Genomic DNA, 18189 nt, shown 5'->3' with positions numbered 1-18189 from the left:
TCAATGGTCAGATGGCGAAATTGCAATAATATTATTAATTCCGTATAATTGCTCTTGCGTTGATTACGTGCATGTGTCGACGTTGTATCACTGCAAGTGTTTTAACGATCAACGATTTGTTTATTCAGACCAATACGAGTTTATTAGGTTAAGAAACAACTTTGCCGTATTTATTGTTTCAAATATTCGCATGTGGAAGGAGGAATTGTAAGTATAAAATTCTGAATTCAAAACCTCCCACTTATTGATAAAAAACTTCATATTGTACAATAGAAGTCCGTAATTAATTGGCATCAAGTGACTTGAATTTTTAAAATGCTAAAGTAAAACAAAACTATATAGCCAATAATTGGATTTCTCGATTATGAAAATAACCAATGTGGAGAAGTAATCATGAGACAGCCATCCATGCAAATTGTAAATAATTCCTCTTTTTCTCTTCAAGTTTCTTTTCTTTTTTCTTTTTAAAAATTCTCCGTTTGTTTGCTGGTGATTTACAAAGGGAAAATAGCAACATGGCTGTCCGTAACTTAGAATACGGACAAATGCTGACCGTTCATCCATGTCGACGGGAAAACGACTACCCATCACATCGTCATCATCCTCCTCCTCCTCATTCTTCAGCCACCAGTGAACTCCTTCTCTGCCACCATGTAAGTACCAACAATCCCAACTACAAAATTTTCCTATTAATTCAGCCCATCTATAAGCGGCCTCCAACAAACTGAAATTGACATGATATTTTATTTGAAACACCCAATTTTTATTTGCATCTTTTGCTGTAAAAGAGGATGCGATGGTTAGGAGAAATCGAGTAAAGGCCGGGGCTAATTGCCAGTTGCTAGCGAACAGCTCAGTCAACCACTCAACTCAAACTCGGTTTGATTGAATTCGAGCTCGAGTAGCTCTAGTGGGACGGGGATGCAAGTCAAGTTTTGAGTTCGAATATATGGTGCTTAAATTCGACAAGCTACTCATCGAGTATTTTTATAATTTTTTTTTCCTTAGACTTTTGACGTTAGTTAATTAAACCTAATCTCAGATTTAACCCCAAAAGCCGGCAACTCTTGAGGCAAACCTGGGGACTTAACTATCCAACACCCCAACCCCAAAGAATCGATGTGGGACTACGGGAAAGTGAGTAGGGAAACTTCTACTAGGCCTTAACGATGTGGGAGTATTTTTATAATTTAAATAATATATATTTTTAAATATGAAATTATCACTAAGGATATATGCTTTCAAATAATTTACAAGATGATTTGCGTACTTAATAAAATTCTTTAATGGCAAAAAGGTAATAGAATTTGAAATAAATATAATTCAATTTCATTCTCTAGGTTTCGAGCTTAAATGCACAAAAATGGGGTTTGATCGAGCTTCTATGCTTGAAAGCAGCATCAGTACTCGAGCTCGATATGGCTCGTTTTTTCCTTGAGCCATATCGAGTCGAGTTCGAGTTTTTTTATCATTTTACCTAGTTGAATTCGATCGAGTAGGGTGTCAATAGTGTTCGAACCAAGTTCGACTATAGCACTATTTGAACTCGACTCGACTCATGTCCCTTCCTAGTAAAGGCTACATGGAGCAATTGCCGCAGATGACCTGCGAGTGGTAACGACGGACAGCAGTGAATAGGTTACACGACTTTTGCTTTGATTGGACCAATTGCTGCCGGTTGTATAAAAGGCTAATGTTGCTTTGCCCTTTTTTATTTTTATATGTTGGAAGATGAATAGCCAACGATAACTAATTTTAAGTTAATATTAATAATAGGCTCTTTTACAAATTATAATTATAAAAGACTCTTATGAAAAGATTAAAAAAATAGTAGCATTTACCGATTATAACAAGCATAGTAACTCTAAATGTCACGGACATATGTGATGATACTACTATTCTTTAAAAAAAAAAAATTGCTAGCTGGTGAGGCTGCCTAGTGTTTTGGAATAACAAATTCATCTGTTAATTCCCCTCGGTAGCCCAGAGTAATTGGGTTGCCCTGTCTATATTGGAATCCATGACCAGTAAGGTCCCCTCAAGCCAGACTTTTGGACGACAAATACAGACTCGTTCATGGAATAAAAGTTAAACGTGCAGTTGGGCTTTTAGCCCCCCAAGCAACCCAACAAAAGAAAAGGTTAGTTTTTTTAATGTTTATATATCAAAAGGAGAGATAATTGTCAGTAAATTCCAACTTTTCCATTTTCTTTTTTTTTTAAAATTTTTTTTGGGTATCAACATCCCAACTTATTTTGGATGTTACATTTAGAGCTAAAACATGACTAAGGTTATTTAATTATTGATTGGATCCCTCCAAGTTTTATTTATTTTTTGTAATATTACACTAACTCTAGATTGTGACATTATTATTACAAACGCATTACTAATCAGCAGCATTATAAATTAATCTATAAACTGTCGGATGATTAAACGTCACCGATAAGTTTATTAATAATCACTCATAAGCTGATTGAAAAATTTTTTGAGCAGTAATTTCATCAGTAATTGAGCTTGTCGAGCATCAACTTTGATAGAATGAATACTGGTGAAACGCCACCAGAGAGCTGGGCATTGGAAGGGATGAATTTGAGCTAGACCTTTTCTTTGCCTCATATGGATGCTTAAGCAATATTAATTCCAAGGGATAATTTCAGAAACCTCCCCTGAGGTTTCTGACAATTTCACTGACCTCCCCTGAGGTTTCCACAATTGCACTGACCTCCCCTGGCAGAACTTGGGACCCAATTGCTGACATCATATAATGCAAAATTACTATTATACCCAAGACATTTTGTGTTATTATAGGACTAAAATATGATAAGGCAGATGGTGTTTTTGGATAGTATTGGATTGCATTTCTATTTATTTAATGTATGGTTATGAAATTTGTAATGATATTACTCTTGGATTGCAGCTTTGGTTTGCACCTTATTACTGTTAATGTTTTATAAATGACTGTTTTAGTTCTTGGATTACACCTTACCTCCAAAATTTGGGAATTTACCCAAATTTTCCATTTTCTAATATTCCTACAAATATGCAAAATTATGCATATCCCTCAAATCTACCCAATATTAATGTTTTGTTAAACTCTAAATAACAAAAATATGAAATATAATATTTAAATATATTTTAATACACACAAGTTGGACGGGTAACTAGTGTGTCAGAGAGTTGACATAATCTCCTTAAACCCGCATGCGGGTTTAAAGAGTATTCGGATATTCTCATATGCACCTATGCAAATCGAACCAACCGGATATCTTATCCGTATCCCATTTTTTTAAATAAAAATCTTATAAATTTGAAAAATAAAATCAAATTTAGATGTATTAGGGTTTTAAAAATATTATATAAGTGATAAAAATTTTATAAATTGTAAAAATAAAATCAAATTTAAATAATTAAATGTTATATTTGCATAAGAAATAATACAATAATCATAATAATGATAATACAATAATATTGGTGTAATAAAACTGCCATTAATTTAAATATTTACTTATAATGCCCAAAGAGCCTAATTATCAATTTTTTCTTCTCGCGCTCAAATATAACATTAACCCGCATGCGAGCTAACCTTGAAATAGAAAAAACACAGAATCCCGCTTGCGGGTTTCAACGTTATTATGCAGGCGGGATTTTAACCTGCTTGCTTGTGAACATGTACCACATTGCTTTGAATTTTTGTGACAAGAGGAAAGCTTTGTCTGATGAATGTATTTGTGAAATGACCTGAGTGGTGGTAGATGGGTTAATTGGGTCGGTTGCGTTACCCAATTGTTTATATCCATAAGTAAAATTTTATGATTCCCATACCCATCCCCTCACTTTTTCTTATTTATTTCTGATTTTTATTAGTTTTCATTAATTCACTAATATAACTTGTACACCTACCTTAAGGGCATTTATGGGAACAAAATTTCCTCTCTTTCCTGAAAACACTTTTTTATGTTTACTTTTGTGGTCATGGGCTGATTTTGTTACAAAATCAGAAACCTCAAGGGAGGTTAGTGTAATTGTGGAAACCTCAGGGGAGGTCAGTGAAATTGTCAGAAACCTCAGGGGAGGTTTCTGAAATTATCCCTAATTCCAACTAGGAAATTCTTGTGTTACTTTGAGATGACACATTCCATTCATTCATTCACCATTTACTTGAACCTCATGCGGTTGAATTTGCCAAATTGGACTAAGAAAATCACCAAACTCAGAGGAGGAAGAAAAAACCAGGATTAATTAACATCCTCATTTCATGTTTTCCAACTATACAGTTCTTATAGAAAGACTAGATCAAGATCGAATGCAATTAATTTCTTCAACACTATTAAGATAAATTTTTTATAATAACAGTCTCGATCGATCTAAATGCATGACACATAATTCATACTTGAATTTCTCGTCTCGTACACATAATATTAATAACATGCAACCAAATCAGTCCAAGTGTAACAAAAATTTTGCAATGACAGTAGTGTAAAATTCATTGACAGATATAGAATTATAGGTGTGTTACATAGATGTGAGAATACATTGCCCTGGTCATCCATTGAACATCATTCACTTCTGCTAAAAATTCATGGATTTCGTCATCAAATTGCCCTGCTCAGATGAAATCCATCATTTCCCAATCTCCAAAAAAAAAAAAAAAATGAAAGAGCATCAGCATCACTAGAATATATCGAGAATCTCAAGAATTGAACGATTGCACAAGGGACAGAGCCCTCGGTTGAACCACAACTCCCTTGAGCACACCCGGCAAAAAGTGTGCCCACATGGTATGAAAGCTGCGCCTTTTTTCCTTCCCATGCACACGCAGCACACTGAATCAGAACCCGCTCCTTTCTCCTCTTTCTCCCAGTCCCCATAATCATAACCGTCCGTCTCTTCAAGCAGTGTCATCAACGACACCCTGAACGGCGTCCCACCAGCAGCCACACCGTTAGCTACCCCATCAGCCTCAGTCATGGGCCTCATTGGGCTTGGACTTAAACCCACCAATTCTTGGGCCGCCCTGAATTGCCTTTCTGCCGCCAGAGCTGCAGCCAAGTTCATCCCGGAAGTTGCCGGGACACAATCGGCGCACGCCGCCGTTGACCCATTTTCCGGCGAAGCATGACCGACGTCTATCACCTCAATTTCCCGCTGCCGTTCACCTCCTCCCTCAGCCTCCCCACCATCATCTCTCACACTAACGCTACTATGAGTATGAGCAGGTCCAAGACCCCACGTGGCCCCACAACAGCTGAACCCCTTCAATCCCAACCGTTCAGTTATACTCTTCCTTCTGACCATGCGATCAGAAGCATCCATTCTTTCCCTCAAGAACTCCACCAACGTAATCGTAGCTCCTCGCTCTCCTCCCTGTATTCTTCCCTGAAATCCAAAGCCCAACATTATTATTTATTGCCCGTTCTTCAATTTCAAGAAATCTTGAATGAGGATGGCAAGAATCGAATCCTCCTTCAAAAACAAGAAATACACATCTTTCTCGTCGCGTCTGAGCATCCAATTCTTGTTCTAAGCTGACAAATGGAAACTATTGTGCTCTTTTACCAACTAGGCTCTTTATTTTCTTTTGCTGACGTAAAAATAAGCAAAAATACACATTCATGCATGAATGCAGCAAGGAACTACTCTATACATATATATATATATATATATATATATATATATATATGGAAAGAGAGAAGGGATAGAGTAAACGTACAAGAAATGGATGAATGGAGGGGTTAGAGCATTAAATCCTCGTGAGTCGAATCAAGAATGAGAAGCCCCACAAAGTACAAAGGCCACCACCACCTCCTCTTCTGTGAATAATATGTATGTATGTGATGGAGTTCACAGGGGAAGAAAGTGACTTGACATAAATGATGGCGGTTTTGGGTTTAGCGGATTGTGTGAAACAGAATTGAGAGAGAAGTCAATTACTCAAATGAGGTGGGGTTTTTTCTGTTGAATCGTTTATGATGTCATTGACAGCTCCGCCATAGAAAAAGGGAGGAGAAAAAATGGAGAGAGAGGGAGAAGGAGAGAGCGTCCCGTTTTTTATCTTCAGAATCTTTGAAGAAGTGAACAAAAGACAAAAAAAAGAAGAAGAAGTTACTTAAAGGCAGCGAAAAGAGAATATAATTGGTTGGTCTTCTTGGCTTATCGGTCGGGGAGAGTTTTCTGCTACTTTTCCTTGTTGGTTTAAGTAACCTTTCTTTGGCTTAATTTTTTTTTAAAGGATTCGTTGGCTTAATTTTTAACTATTAATCTTTTTTATACTGACAGTATACACTGTCAACATTAAATGAATGATAACTATATAAAATTTAAATTTAAAATTCAATTTTTATACACATGTCATGAATATAACAGTGATAATATATACGCTATCAGTACATATAAGATTTACTCAACTTTTAATGACATAACAAACAGTGCTAGGAAGACTAATAAGTTGGAAATCATAGAGCAGGGGTGTTTAATGGTATAATTAATCCTACGTATTATCCTAGTTGGTTTGGAGTTTGGAGTTGGAATAATGTATAATAATGAGGATTTTAATATTGAAGTTGTTGCAATAATTTTTTTTGGTTGATGAGATAAGAGAAAACAGTTGTTTTGTTTTTGTTGGTGGCCGCGCCGGCCGAAGAAGTGGCCCATAACGATGGCAAGAAAGTTCATGGGAAGCAGGCTCACTCTCCGAGGTTTACCCATATGGCATTTGCTTCAACTTGAGAACTGGCCACATTTGGGATTAAAGGAAATAAATTGCCTATATTGGACGGACTGCTTCAACTATTATTAGTACTTCCCAAAGAATTAAAAGACAGATTTTTACTACTACATGTTTCTGTTTTGGAATGAAAGAATTAGAACAGTTCTAATTTTCTTTTTGGAAAAAAAAAAAAAAGAGATTCTAAACCTCATAATAATTCTAAACGGATTTGCATTCGTGAGATTTTGTGTGAATGCATGTTCTGGTCAAAAAATGAGAATCTTGGCGATCGGCCAGCGGAGGCAAAAATTGATATCTATGGTTCTCCTTCTAAGCTTTTGACTGGAAATTTGCAAGCATGTAGATTGTAGGTGTAGTTATACTTGTACCCTAATAATGATTCTCAAACTTCTCCAAATTCTTTAATCAAACTGCCTTGAATTTGTGTCTTGCTTAACTCCCAAATCACTTCCCATGTTCCTTTAGCCCAATTTACTATTGTGAATTTGTGTTTTCATTTTTTTTTATTGAACTTTAAAGGGAGGAAAAATGAAAATGAATGAGAAGAATAAAAGATAAGTGGATTAAGGGGCATGATTTTAATGCTAAAATTTCTTAGATATAGAAATTGGGATTTCAGGGAAAGATGAAATTAGAACTTGGATGGAGAGAAGAGACGAGTGGAAGTTGGGGAAATAAATAGCAGTAGTGATGATAGGGCTATTTAGAGAGGGCAAATGCTCAAGAACAACTTTCTAAATTCGAATTGACATTTGACATTTTTACTACCTATTTTCATAATTTTTTTCCTCCATAAAAAGTTTTTTGCCTTAATTTTTTAATAGGATGAGTTCCATTCTTTTATGAGGATATTATAGTCATTTAAATTATGAAGGAAAATTAGAACGGTGGTAGGTCAAATTATCAGAAATCTCGAAGAGTTTCTTAAATTATCCGTTCTAACTAACTAATACTAATACCTTTGCACCGGTCAAAATCCACCTTAAAAGATCAAATAATACATGCAATAACAGCTGAGGACTCAAAAAATATGTACTAACTAAATCATGTTATCCGCAGAGTGACCCATAATAATCATTTCTAACATTTAAATCAAACGGGACATAAGTAGGTCACCTGTGACTTGTTAAAGAAAAGTATATATATATATTTCTGATCCTTTCATCTTTATTAGTTTTTGTTATCTTGATAATTAATCTCTATACCGCTGTGCCGTGCCATCATACCCATACTACAATTTTAAATCAGATTAATCTTGGACGGTTAGGGTATGAGTAATCATTGAGCAACCTAACACAAAGAAATACCATAATTGATTTGCGAGTCCACGACTTCGAATGTCATGAGACACGTACCCCAGGCATCAAATTATTTAGTCCAGTCAACTTTCCCTTTCAATCGAGCTGATCATTTTGCCCTCAATCGAGTATCGATATAACCTTAGCTTTTCATTGCTTTTGCTAAATATCACTAAATCCGAACGCGGAATGTTCAACCAAAAAGGTGCAACAATAAATGGCTCGTTATGAAGTAAAGAGGCCATCCTTCGAGACTCGGTTTAGACTTTAGAATTTTTACAAGATGGTTTAGTCACAAGCAACCCATATGATGTTAGTTTAAGGTGTAAGTTAAGGATTCAAACTTTTTCAACTAAGGCCTGATTGATAATTTAGTTTAACACTTAAATTTAATGAATTCAGATCTTAACATATTCAGATCATTTGATAATCAAAAATTGAACATTTAAATTAATTAAGTGATACTCAAATTTCTAAATAAAACTTGCTTTCAAAATTAAGTGATAAACTATTCACTTATCGCCGAATGTGATATGTACTCAAATGTATTAGATTTAATACTTAACAATTCAATAATTTAATAAATTCAAATTTCTGTTTTATCAAATGCGCCCTAAACCTAGAAAAAGTATAGTAGTACATTCCTCTAATTTAAAGATCATGAATTTCTCTTTGTTTAGTCTCTTTAACCCGGTTAAGTCTCATCCTAGTATAAAATCTTTGATCCAGTTGAAAAAAAAAAAATCCTCCCATAATATAGGCTAACGGAAAGAAATTAATAGCATCATATGCATCCACAGGTTGAACATCAAGGCTTTTCAATCACCCCGTGAAGGTGAAGACTGAAGACTCAGGCTTTTATTAACATATATAGCTAAATGTGTGAATGCCATTCCCTCAAATTGAACTCAATTGCTGATGTGGCGCTCTCCCATTGGTCAATTGGTGGTAGTCCTCCAATTGATTCCAATTTGATGAGTTGTCGTTCTCTGATTCGTCGATTGGTGGTAGTCCTCCCAATTGCATATGAAATTGATGAAGTGGCGAGTTTTGATTGGATGAAAAGTGGTAGTTCTCTAATTGCATATAGGATTGTACTAAAATTTTGCTTCTTTCTTTTTTATCCAACAAATCACATTAACAAAAAAATTGGATTCCTTTTTTTTGTTGTCCATCAAATCACATCTAATTACCATTCTTTGCACTTAATTGTTAATAGCTAATTTAATGTCATGTTTTTTGTCATACAACAAATCACGTTTAATTAACAATTTTTTTGCAATTATTAGCAAAAAATTGACTTCTTTTTTGTGGTGGCCCAAAAACCACCTTTAATTATCAAATTTTTTTCTGGCTGTCCAACAAATCACATCTAATTACCAAATTTTTGCAATTAATTGTTAATAACTAATTAATAATGTCAAGTTTTTGGTCACCCAACAAATCATGTTTAATAACAGTTGTTTGGAATTATTAAAAAATTGGCTTCTTTTTTTGTGGTTGCACAAAAAATGCATTTAATTATAAATTTTTTTCAAATGTCATAAAAAATGTCCTCTTTTATTTTGGGTTGTACAACAAATTATAGTTAATTATCAATTTTTTGCAATTAATTGTTAATTAATTAATTAATTAGAAATTTCACTTTCTATTGCCTAATAAATAACATTTAATTGCTAGCCTTTTGCAATTATTAACACTTTTTTTCTGTTGCTAAATGAACCACATCTAATTACCAACTTTTGCAATCAATTGATAATTTTTTTTGGAAGTGAATTGTCACTTTTTATTGCCTAGCATATAACATTTAATTACTAGCTTTTTGTAATTATTACCTCTTTTTTTGGTTACCAAATAAATCCCAATTATTTGTCAACTTTTTTGCGATTAATTGTTGATCTACTTATTACCTTTGGAAGTCTTTTATATTGAAGAACTTTTTACCTTTGGAACTTTTTTTTGCATATGGTTTGAGGATTTATGGGTCTTTTGCCCTTTTTACTTTTGATCAATCAAACGGCATCGTATGCTGATGGATCTTCAATCCTTTTTCTTCCGCTTTTCTCTCTCTCTCTCTCAGTCAAACGCACAACTATCAGTCAGTGTCAAGAACTCTTGAAGACCGATCCCTATTGCTGTTATCCTCCAGACAAAATTCCATCTTCGTGAGACCCATAGTTCTCCCCTGAATTTCTGGCATTTGATTGTACTTGAAACAGGTTGTAATCTCAATTGGGGTCCAAATTTTTTTTCTTCTGACAGAGTTGATGGACGATGGGCTCAAGAATGCAAAGCGACTGGTAATCTTCCTCTCCTCCCTTTGTCGATTTATCCCTCCTGTTCTCCTTCATCTCCCTCTCTCCATACCTCAAGTAATTATAGCTGATTTTTTCTATTTCTCTGCCATTTTGCCTGATATTTCCTTGGCTAAAAACAATCAATTCTTCCCCCTTCTTTTTTTTTTGGTCCTTTTCTGAAACAACGAGGAAGTGAAAGGTTAATATTTCATCTCTACTGTCTATATGAATTTGTAGAATACAGATATGGTATTTTTCTTCCCCTTTCTTTCCATGGTTAACGTCTTTGTTTCGTTTCAGTTTTATCATTAAATTTTTATTTTTAGTTTCAACAAAAACCTTTTAATATGGTCGGAGATGGTGAATAATTGATGATTAGCTGGCTTGTAGATATTTATTTACTTTATTTTTTGTACCTACTTGGTGTTTTATTGTCCCATTTTTCTTTCCATTTTTGCCTTTCTTGGATTTCTTCTGCAACAGGGAGGAAAATTGGCCACCCGTGAAAGACAACTGCTGAGGGGAAAAACGTAAGCTTTGTTCTATCATTCTAATTTAATTTTTACTTTAAATTGCTCTTTTCAGAGCTCAAATGATGGTATACTTTTCTTTGGCCTTTGGTCTTTTCAAACCTCGTTTGAGTTTTCTTTTTAGTCATTTTTTTGGTGTCTTTCGTGCAGGTGTTTTGTTGATCTCTTGCTCAGAAAAGCAATCCAAATGGTAACCAAAAAGATTCACTTGTTTAAAATAGATTTCTTCATCTTCAAAATGTCTTTCTATTTGCTCCAGTTCTTCCGATTCCTTTTTCTTCATTGGGTTTTCAACATTTGAAGAATGAATAAATTTCTTCTCTGAGAATCAGGAACTTCCAGGTCACATTGGTCATTGGCCAAAACTTTGAGTTACAAAAGATCGTGTGATGCTATTCTTTTGATTGCTTTGTGTTGAAATTTTTTGTTTTAGTACATAAATTGTCTCTTGGTAAAACCTCTTGAATATTCGTTTTATGAACCTTAAGTGGATATTAAACTGAGTATCTTGAGCAATATATTTTTTTGTTACAATGGCAATCTAAATGGTTTTCCTATTTGTAGGTGGTTAAAGGTTTGTCCAAGACGAGGATTCTCAAATATTATATTCTAAGCACCTGCTTGAAATAATAAGTTACTGTTTTAATAAAACACCTTAAATTTTCTATTCCTTGATCAAAAAAAGAATTAAATTGCTACATAATTGTAGTTTTGCCTCTTGAATCATGGACTACGATGTTTAATAGCTTGGAAATTCTTATTAGGAAAATCAGTTTTGGTTAACTTAAGTCTATATTTACAAAACATGATTTTCTCTTAGATTTGTAACATTTCAGTAAGATTAAGTCTGGAAAACTGAACCTTATGATAGTTTTTTTACTTGTAAAAATGAACTTAATTGAGATAAGCCTAAACAGAAAATTTTGTGACAAACATGAAGACGGTATTCCAATTGATAGGTTCAAAAAGGTGAATGTGATGCAGACCTTCAATTTATGTTGAAGTTTTTTATGCAGGAAAGAACTTAAAGGAAGGGCATGTTACTTTTGAAGAAAATTTGGTAGAACTCCTAATTTGTTTTAACTGGATGGATAATTTGTACTAAATATAACACATTTGGATGTTCAAATATGAGGACAAGATGCCTCTACTTTGAGATAAATGGCATACAATTCTTCCTAGAATTTGAGAATACAATCACTTCTTTGACACATCCAACTATTTTTGGAGAGGTGTTTTTGGAGTCATCTTACCTCAGATTTTTTATGAGAAAAATTGACAGAAAGACCTCAGAGCCATCTCTCTCCTATCTTTTGTGTCAAAAAAAAATCTCTCCCATTTCCTTTCTGTGCAAAAAGTAATTGTTTTCCTCTTTGCTGGCGAGTTAAAGTACTGGGAGTTACAAAACCAGAGACCTTCCCTCAAATTCCTGCAATAGAGGAGTTTGGCTCAATGCTAACAAGACTAATCAATTCCCATCAAATAATTTTCCATATCTCAATCCCCTCCAACTCAAAGTTTCTATTTGAAAAGTCCCTTCTGTTCTTATCTTCCTTTCTTTCTCTCTAAAAACTGCTGGCTTCTCCACTCTTGTTCTATGTATACTTTTTCTCTTGATTAAATTTTATTTTATTCTCTAATAAGTTTTATATGTTTGCTACGGGTTGAGAAATAGGGATTTGATACCAAGTATGAATGATTGGAAATTCTTTGCTCAAGTAAATACTTTTAGGATCTCTGTTTTTCTATTTTTTTTTCTTTCTTTTTACCCGAAGTCAACTGTAATCTTCTCCTATCTTTACTCCTCTTTCATAGATGTTCAAGAAATGGACTATGGAGAGGACAATCTGCCTCTTATTGAAGTATTTCCTAAAATTCCAGTGTAAGTCATGATTAAGAGGTTGTCAGGTCTTTTTAAGCAACTCCATTAAGTAATTATCCTTACTTAAGATCCAATATTTTATGCTTTCACTTTTTTGCATTGAAACTTGTGATTATTTCCTTAGATGAAATGGTTTAATTTCTTTCTTTTTTTTCATGTTCATAGAAATTTTTGTTTTCCAGTTGATATTGCCAATAACTCTTTATAAGTAAAAAATTCAAAGTAAGAGGGTGTGGATTGACTGTTTCTGTTAAACTCTCTTAGTTAGTTGGTAATGATTTTGTCATTTTTTTTCTTTTTGCAGCCAGCTAATGCGCTTTTTGGACAACTTTTTATAGCTCAGGTGAGTGAAATTCCATCTTGGGGTCTTTTTTCCTTGGATTTGGATCAAAATTGTTTGATTAACGACTAGAATGTCATGTTTGCTTTGCTAAGCATGCTATCTACTTTATTTATTCAATGCTTAGGGTTAAATTCTAGGCTGTTAATGGTTGAAGTAGTTAAATTTCAAACCATGTAAGGTTTGTGAACCATTAAATGAAAATATTGAATTCTTGAAAGGGCTGTGAAATCAAAAGGGTCTTACTCAGAAAGGAGAGGAAAACTTGTGATATTAATCTACATATCATCTTGCTTCATGTAACTATAGACTTTTATTTTAATGTAAAAAAAGCAAGGAAAAAATGGTGGGTTGTATATTTCATTTACAACTGTTAATCATGTTGAAGAATATGGAGAATAAGTTCATTAATTTTCTCTGAATCATTCTCATGTTATTACCATGAGGTTGTTTTAATTATATTCTTCATTTGGCCGACGCTTGTTTACACTAAATTTTTGTTAGATGAAGGAAGAACGAAATAAGGAGGCTACTTTTCTTATTTCAGCCTTCAAGGTATGTGCAGGAGTTATCGTTTCAGTGTTTTTGTTCTCTCTTTGCTTTCTTTTTTTTTCAAATTTATTTAGCAGTTTATTCTTTGCACAACTATTGATGGATTTTGGGTAAGTCATTGGAGGCTGTTTATGGATTTCAAGGTGAAGAAGTGGATAAAGAATCTAAACTGACACCTTATGGTGAAAAAATTAGTCGAGATATGTGGTGATGGAAATATCACAATTAGCCTGGCACTATTGTCTTTGAGCTACTGGAAGATGATCAATGTGGTTCTTTACAAACTAAAATTGAAGGATATAGCAGTCCAGATGCCAAGTCAAACCCTTTACAAGACCCTCGAACTAGCTTTGGATTCGGAACGCAAGTCTTGGTTTTCTTTTGAATTGATGTAGTTCAGAATTTGAGTTAAATAGGTACTTATTTACCTTATGCTATCCTCGGTTACTTGTTACTTTTTCTAAAGAAACTTAACTGATACAAATTCCCCAATTTATTGAACCAAAAAAATTTTTGCTTTTGTTTTTAATTGGACCTATAATACAAATTTCCCAATTTAATCAAGATCTAAGAATTGTTACATTGCAGCCCTGTTTCTATTTCAAAAAGGCATATTTATGGAAGCCTTATGGAATTGTATTAATAATTTCTGCATTAAAAGCTTTCAGTTGATCTTGACTTTACTGATTGGTCCAAGATTGCATGTAATGATCTTATGCCTTTTCTTAATGAAGATGATGTAATCCATGGGAACTTCAACTTGCTATTTCATTGATAGTTTAAATAGTTCATATCAAGTTGGTCGGTGGTTTACATTTTTTCTTGGTTTTAGGTATTCCTGTTAGCTTGATTTTTTCTTGAATTCCAAGTCATCCTGTCCGCTCATTGCCTTTCTATTAAATGATGGAAACCACATGGATGACTTGATTGTGCTTGTTTCCAAATAATGTATAGGTATTACTGTCATTCTTGATGAATAGCAAGTTTTCGCCTAAATTCAACATCTCTTGGTTGAGGACTGCATGTGCTGAACCCTCTTAGGTTCATTTGCTTTCATCCCTCAAATTTCTAAATCCCTTTGCATTTCCTTCACTCGTTGTTTTTTGAATAATCACTTGTTGCTATGAATCATATAAGTGCTTACTGAATTTGCTTTTGAAATTTTGGGAAGAAAAGTGAGAAAGTTGATGAATTGCTTGAGTTGGCTGGCTACTACAAGACTTTTCTCATGAATTCTTATCAAGAAGCAAGGTATGGTTTTGCAACCACAAATAGTGTGGATATGAACTATTTTACTATTTGCTATCATTTATCTTTCCCTGGTATAGTGATCAATAATTGTGAGATCGATTGGCCTCTTTACTTAATCAATAATTTCTTTTTCATATTTGTTTCCCATGGAAATGTTAGTTCTTTCATTTTTATTTCTCAAATTTCAATATTTTTGGCTTCAAAACTTATCACATATTTCGTTCCTATTTTTACATGGTGTTATTCTTAATTTTGTCTAATGTGTAAAGTTTTGGTTTCAGCATACAAGAGCTTAATCTACAGTTGATTTTGACACATACAAGGCCATGGCAGTAAAGAACGTCATCACCATTGCATGTGCACATCAAGCATAGCTACCAGCAAATTGCATATTTTATAGCGGAGAAAGTAGTTTTTATTTGCTTCTTGCTGGGCCAATTCTAACTCAATTTATACTGTAATATTATATTCCTTTTAGTTCCATCAGAGTAGTTCATTTATTACTCTGTCCAGATTATATCTTTAATGATACATAAAATTCATATGGCTTAAACATAAAATTGCATTACCTCTTGTGCAGGATAAAAACATGACAGTAGGAGATTATTCGAATAAGCTCTGGGAAGAGGAAGACAAATAAACTCTTGAACGATATTCGGCATTGTAAAGAGATTGAGAAATGCAAGCTTGAGCCATAGTTAGTAAACACTTAGTATCCAATCATGCATACAACTTGTAATAATTTATAGAAGTTTTTTTTAAACTGTATTCTTGATTAATATAGTTGGCCTTGATTCAACATATTTGGCCAATATAGTTTTATAACTTATTTTAGTCATTACTCCTAATTATGGATTATCTATTTTGTTTTAAAAAAAAACTATTATAATGGGCTTTACACTGGGCATACTACCTATTAATTTCACACCGCGCATTGCGCGGTGATCCCCTCCTAGTAAATTATAAGACCACTGATCCCACTACCCTTCTAGCTGAAGATACTTCTAGTTCTGGCTAGCTTCAATTTACTAGCAAAGAGTAACTTGGAGATATGCTGTAAAGCATCTTCACCTTTTTATGAAGTTTAAGTTACTTTTGTTTCATGAGAGAACTTTCAAAAAAAAAAAAAAAAATTTATCATCTCTGAGCGTTTGTACTCAATTACAGGTCGATGCTTTCTTTTTTTTGGTTTTATTTTTCCTAGTGATCGGATAGTCTTGAAATCAAGATCAATCTACACAAGCATTCCAACTTTATTTGCTTATGAGGCCTTTCAAAGAAGCTGTTGTTCCTCTAACAAATAACTATATTAACAGGTGATTTTTTTTTAAAAATCAATCGTGCTATTAAAATCTGCCAACAAGCCATAAATCAGAAGACAATAGGAACCCTTGTACTAACTTTTTAGGATTTTGTTTCAAGTTATGCGGTAACCTTTAATCTAATGTTTAACCTGAGCTTCTATAAAAACCAAGTTTTAAGCCTGCATCTTGTAACTCGTTATTAGTACTAATCCTTTCACCGAACATTACTATAGACAATTAATCAACACATGAAGTTGACTTCGTAAGAGTTCTATTTACGTCATTAAGAGGGTCCCGAGGACAAAAAATTACAAAATAATTGTTCTAGCATTTGCTGCCATATAAGTTATAACCTCAATCACCGAGCTTCCCTAGAACTTTCAAAAAAGCCATCACTTCCTTCTGTGCGTAGGATCAGGGAACACAAGCCCAGCCCGAAATTTTAAGGATCAGATGCATTCCCTTTCTTCAAAAACGATCTGGAAACTGTGGCAAGATGGGGAGTTTCGTCTTGGGCCATTTGACTGAACTCGGCAGATCCCAGTCCCGTGGGTGTGGTAGAAGGGGTTCACTTGTATCAACATTTATGCTATCAAGTCATCGGAAGCTCCTCTCACTCTACGACAAGCTGGACAGCTTCCGAGCCCATACTTCAGTCCCAGATAGGTCCAATTCAATAGCGGAAATTTAAAATTAAAGTCTAAAATCTGAATTCTGAAATTTAAAATTAAATTGGTAAATTGATTAAATTATAGTATCTATTTGATAACAAATTGAATTGAAATTCACAAAGATAATATGTCTTTATCTTTAAACAATTGCCTTTATTTATGTATTTGGAGAGAAAGAAAGTGTGTTTGTGTGAAAAAAAAAATAGAGAGAGAGAGAGAGAAAATAATGACACAATTTAAAGGTGGTGTTTAAGTGTGTGTATTTCCATGTGAGTATGTGTATGTGTGTGTGTGTGTGCATGCATGCGTCTATGTGTGTTGAATAGAAAGTAAACAAATATCTATACCATATATAAGGCCTGAGAAAAGGGTTCAGAATTAACATTTATCGCCACTTTATAAACTTTTATTTTTACTCTTGTAAAAACTATTTTTATTTTAATTACCTATAACTAGTTTTACTTATATCTATTAAAGTATATGTTTTCAACATAACTATCCCTAAATATTATAATTACCAATATAAAAATATTTTATGAAAAATATTTAAAAAATTAAAGTTTACTTTAGTAATAAAAAACTTATTTAAAATATATGACCATAAATATTATACTATATCTTTTGATTGCACGCACATTGGTTTGCATTGAGCACTAGCATATTCTATGCGAGAGCATATATACGAGAGTACGTTATGTGTGTGAGGTATGTAGTATGTGTAGTCAAATCAAAACGTTTTACAAATATTTTTTACTTAAAAATTTTATACACAAACTAACATTCTAATAAGTTCTAAATGACTTAGTTTGTAACATTAAGTAGAGTTATGAAATAGCCCCTCGGACTCTGGAGAGGCATTTACGGGAACTATAATTTGAGTCTCGTCTTGAACAACTAAATAAAAGGAGGAGTTAAGGACCCGTTTGGATGGACATTTGGGGGCACTAGTTTTGCGTGTTCCTCGACTTCGTGAAATTAGCACGTCTTCGCAGTTTGCATTTCAACCGGCAATCCTGTTTAACAACAATTACCCACACGTAACGTAACTACTGTCGAAGCCCTTTGTAGCCACGTGAGCTTGGTGACTTACCTAACGGACGAGGAGCGTTTGGGATCAAATCAGCATTTCCATTGATGCACATCAACGTGACTAATCTGTTGTTTATTAGGGACACAATTATTACAAATTTCGACCCAGACACCCGATCCAAACCATGAACGCTCAATATTAAATTAACATCACCACCAGGATGACGTGCCTTAAAAGAAGCAGCTTTTTTTTTTTTTTTTTTTAAAAAAAAATAATATAAAAAATCTCCATTAAGGTTTGTTATAAT

The 18189-nt window shown here is 33.7% G+C and overlaps 2 protein-coding genes across 28 annotated transcripts; one reads left to right on the top strand and one right to left on the bottom strand.

The window, feature by feature from the left end:
* Positions 1-4458: 4458 nt before the first annotated feature.
* LOC113709690 (uncharacterized) lies at positions 4459-6064 on the bottom strand. Its single transcript, XM_027232527.2, has 2 exons — positions 5711-6064; positions 4459-5376 (listed from the first exon to the last, which is right to left on the bottom strand). The coding sequence occupies exon 2, from the start codon at positions 5311-5313 to the stop codon at positions 4672-4674; it is 642 nt and encodes a 213-aa protein (XP_027088328.1). The 5' UTR covers positions 5314-5376; positions 5711-6064; the 3' UTR covers positions 4459-4671.
* Positions 6065-10094: 4030 nt separating this feature from the next.
* LOC113710160 (uncharacterized) lies at positions 10095-15725 on the top strand. 27 transcript variants are annotated; one of them, XR_011821590.1, is made up of 8 exons: positions 10095-10325; positions 10806-10852; positions 11003-11042; positions 13039-13077; positions 13579-13629; positions 14798-14877; positions 15159-15334; positions 15458-15725. XR_011821590.1 is itself a non-coding variant. In XM_072066524.1 (8 exons), the coding sequence occupies exons 2-8, from the start codon at positions 10293-10295 to the stop codon at positions 15211-15213; spliced, it is 345 nt and encodes a 114-aa protein (XP_071922625.1). In that variant the 5' UTR covers positions 10109-10190; positions 10288-10292; the 3' UTR covers positions 15214-15360. The 27 variants fall into 27 exon arrangements, 4 of the variants coding, with proteins under 4 accessions (XP_027088804.1, XP_027088807.1, XP_071922626.1 ...); XR_011821606.1 differs by lacking the exon at positions 15458-15725 and adding exons at positions 11417-12570; positions 12668-12734 and having other exon boundaries at positions 13579-14877; positions 15159-15227; XR_011821595.1 differs by lacking the exon at positions 15458-15725 and adding an exon at positions 14581-14667 and having other exon boundaries at positions 14803-14877; positions 15159-15221.
* Positions 15726-18189: the final 2464 nt, after the last annotated feature.

Source organism: Coffea arabica, chromosome 9e (genome assembly GCF_036785885.1).
Source record: "Coffea arabica cultivar ET-39 chromosome 9e, Coffea Arabica ET-39 HiFi, whole genome shotgun sequence".
NCBI classification, from domain to species: domain Eukaryota; kingdom Viridiplantae; phylum Streptophyta; class Magnoliopsida; order Gentianales; family Rubiaceae; genus Coffea; species Coffea arabica.
Note: the sequence above shows the minus strand (reverse complement) of the source record. Positions and strands in the feature narration are given on the sequence as shown.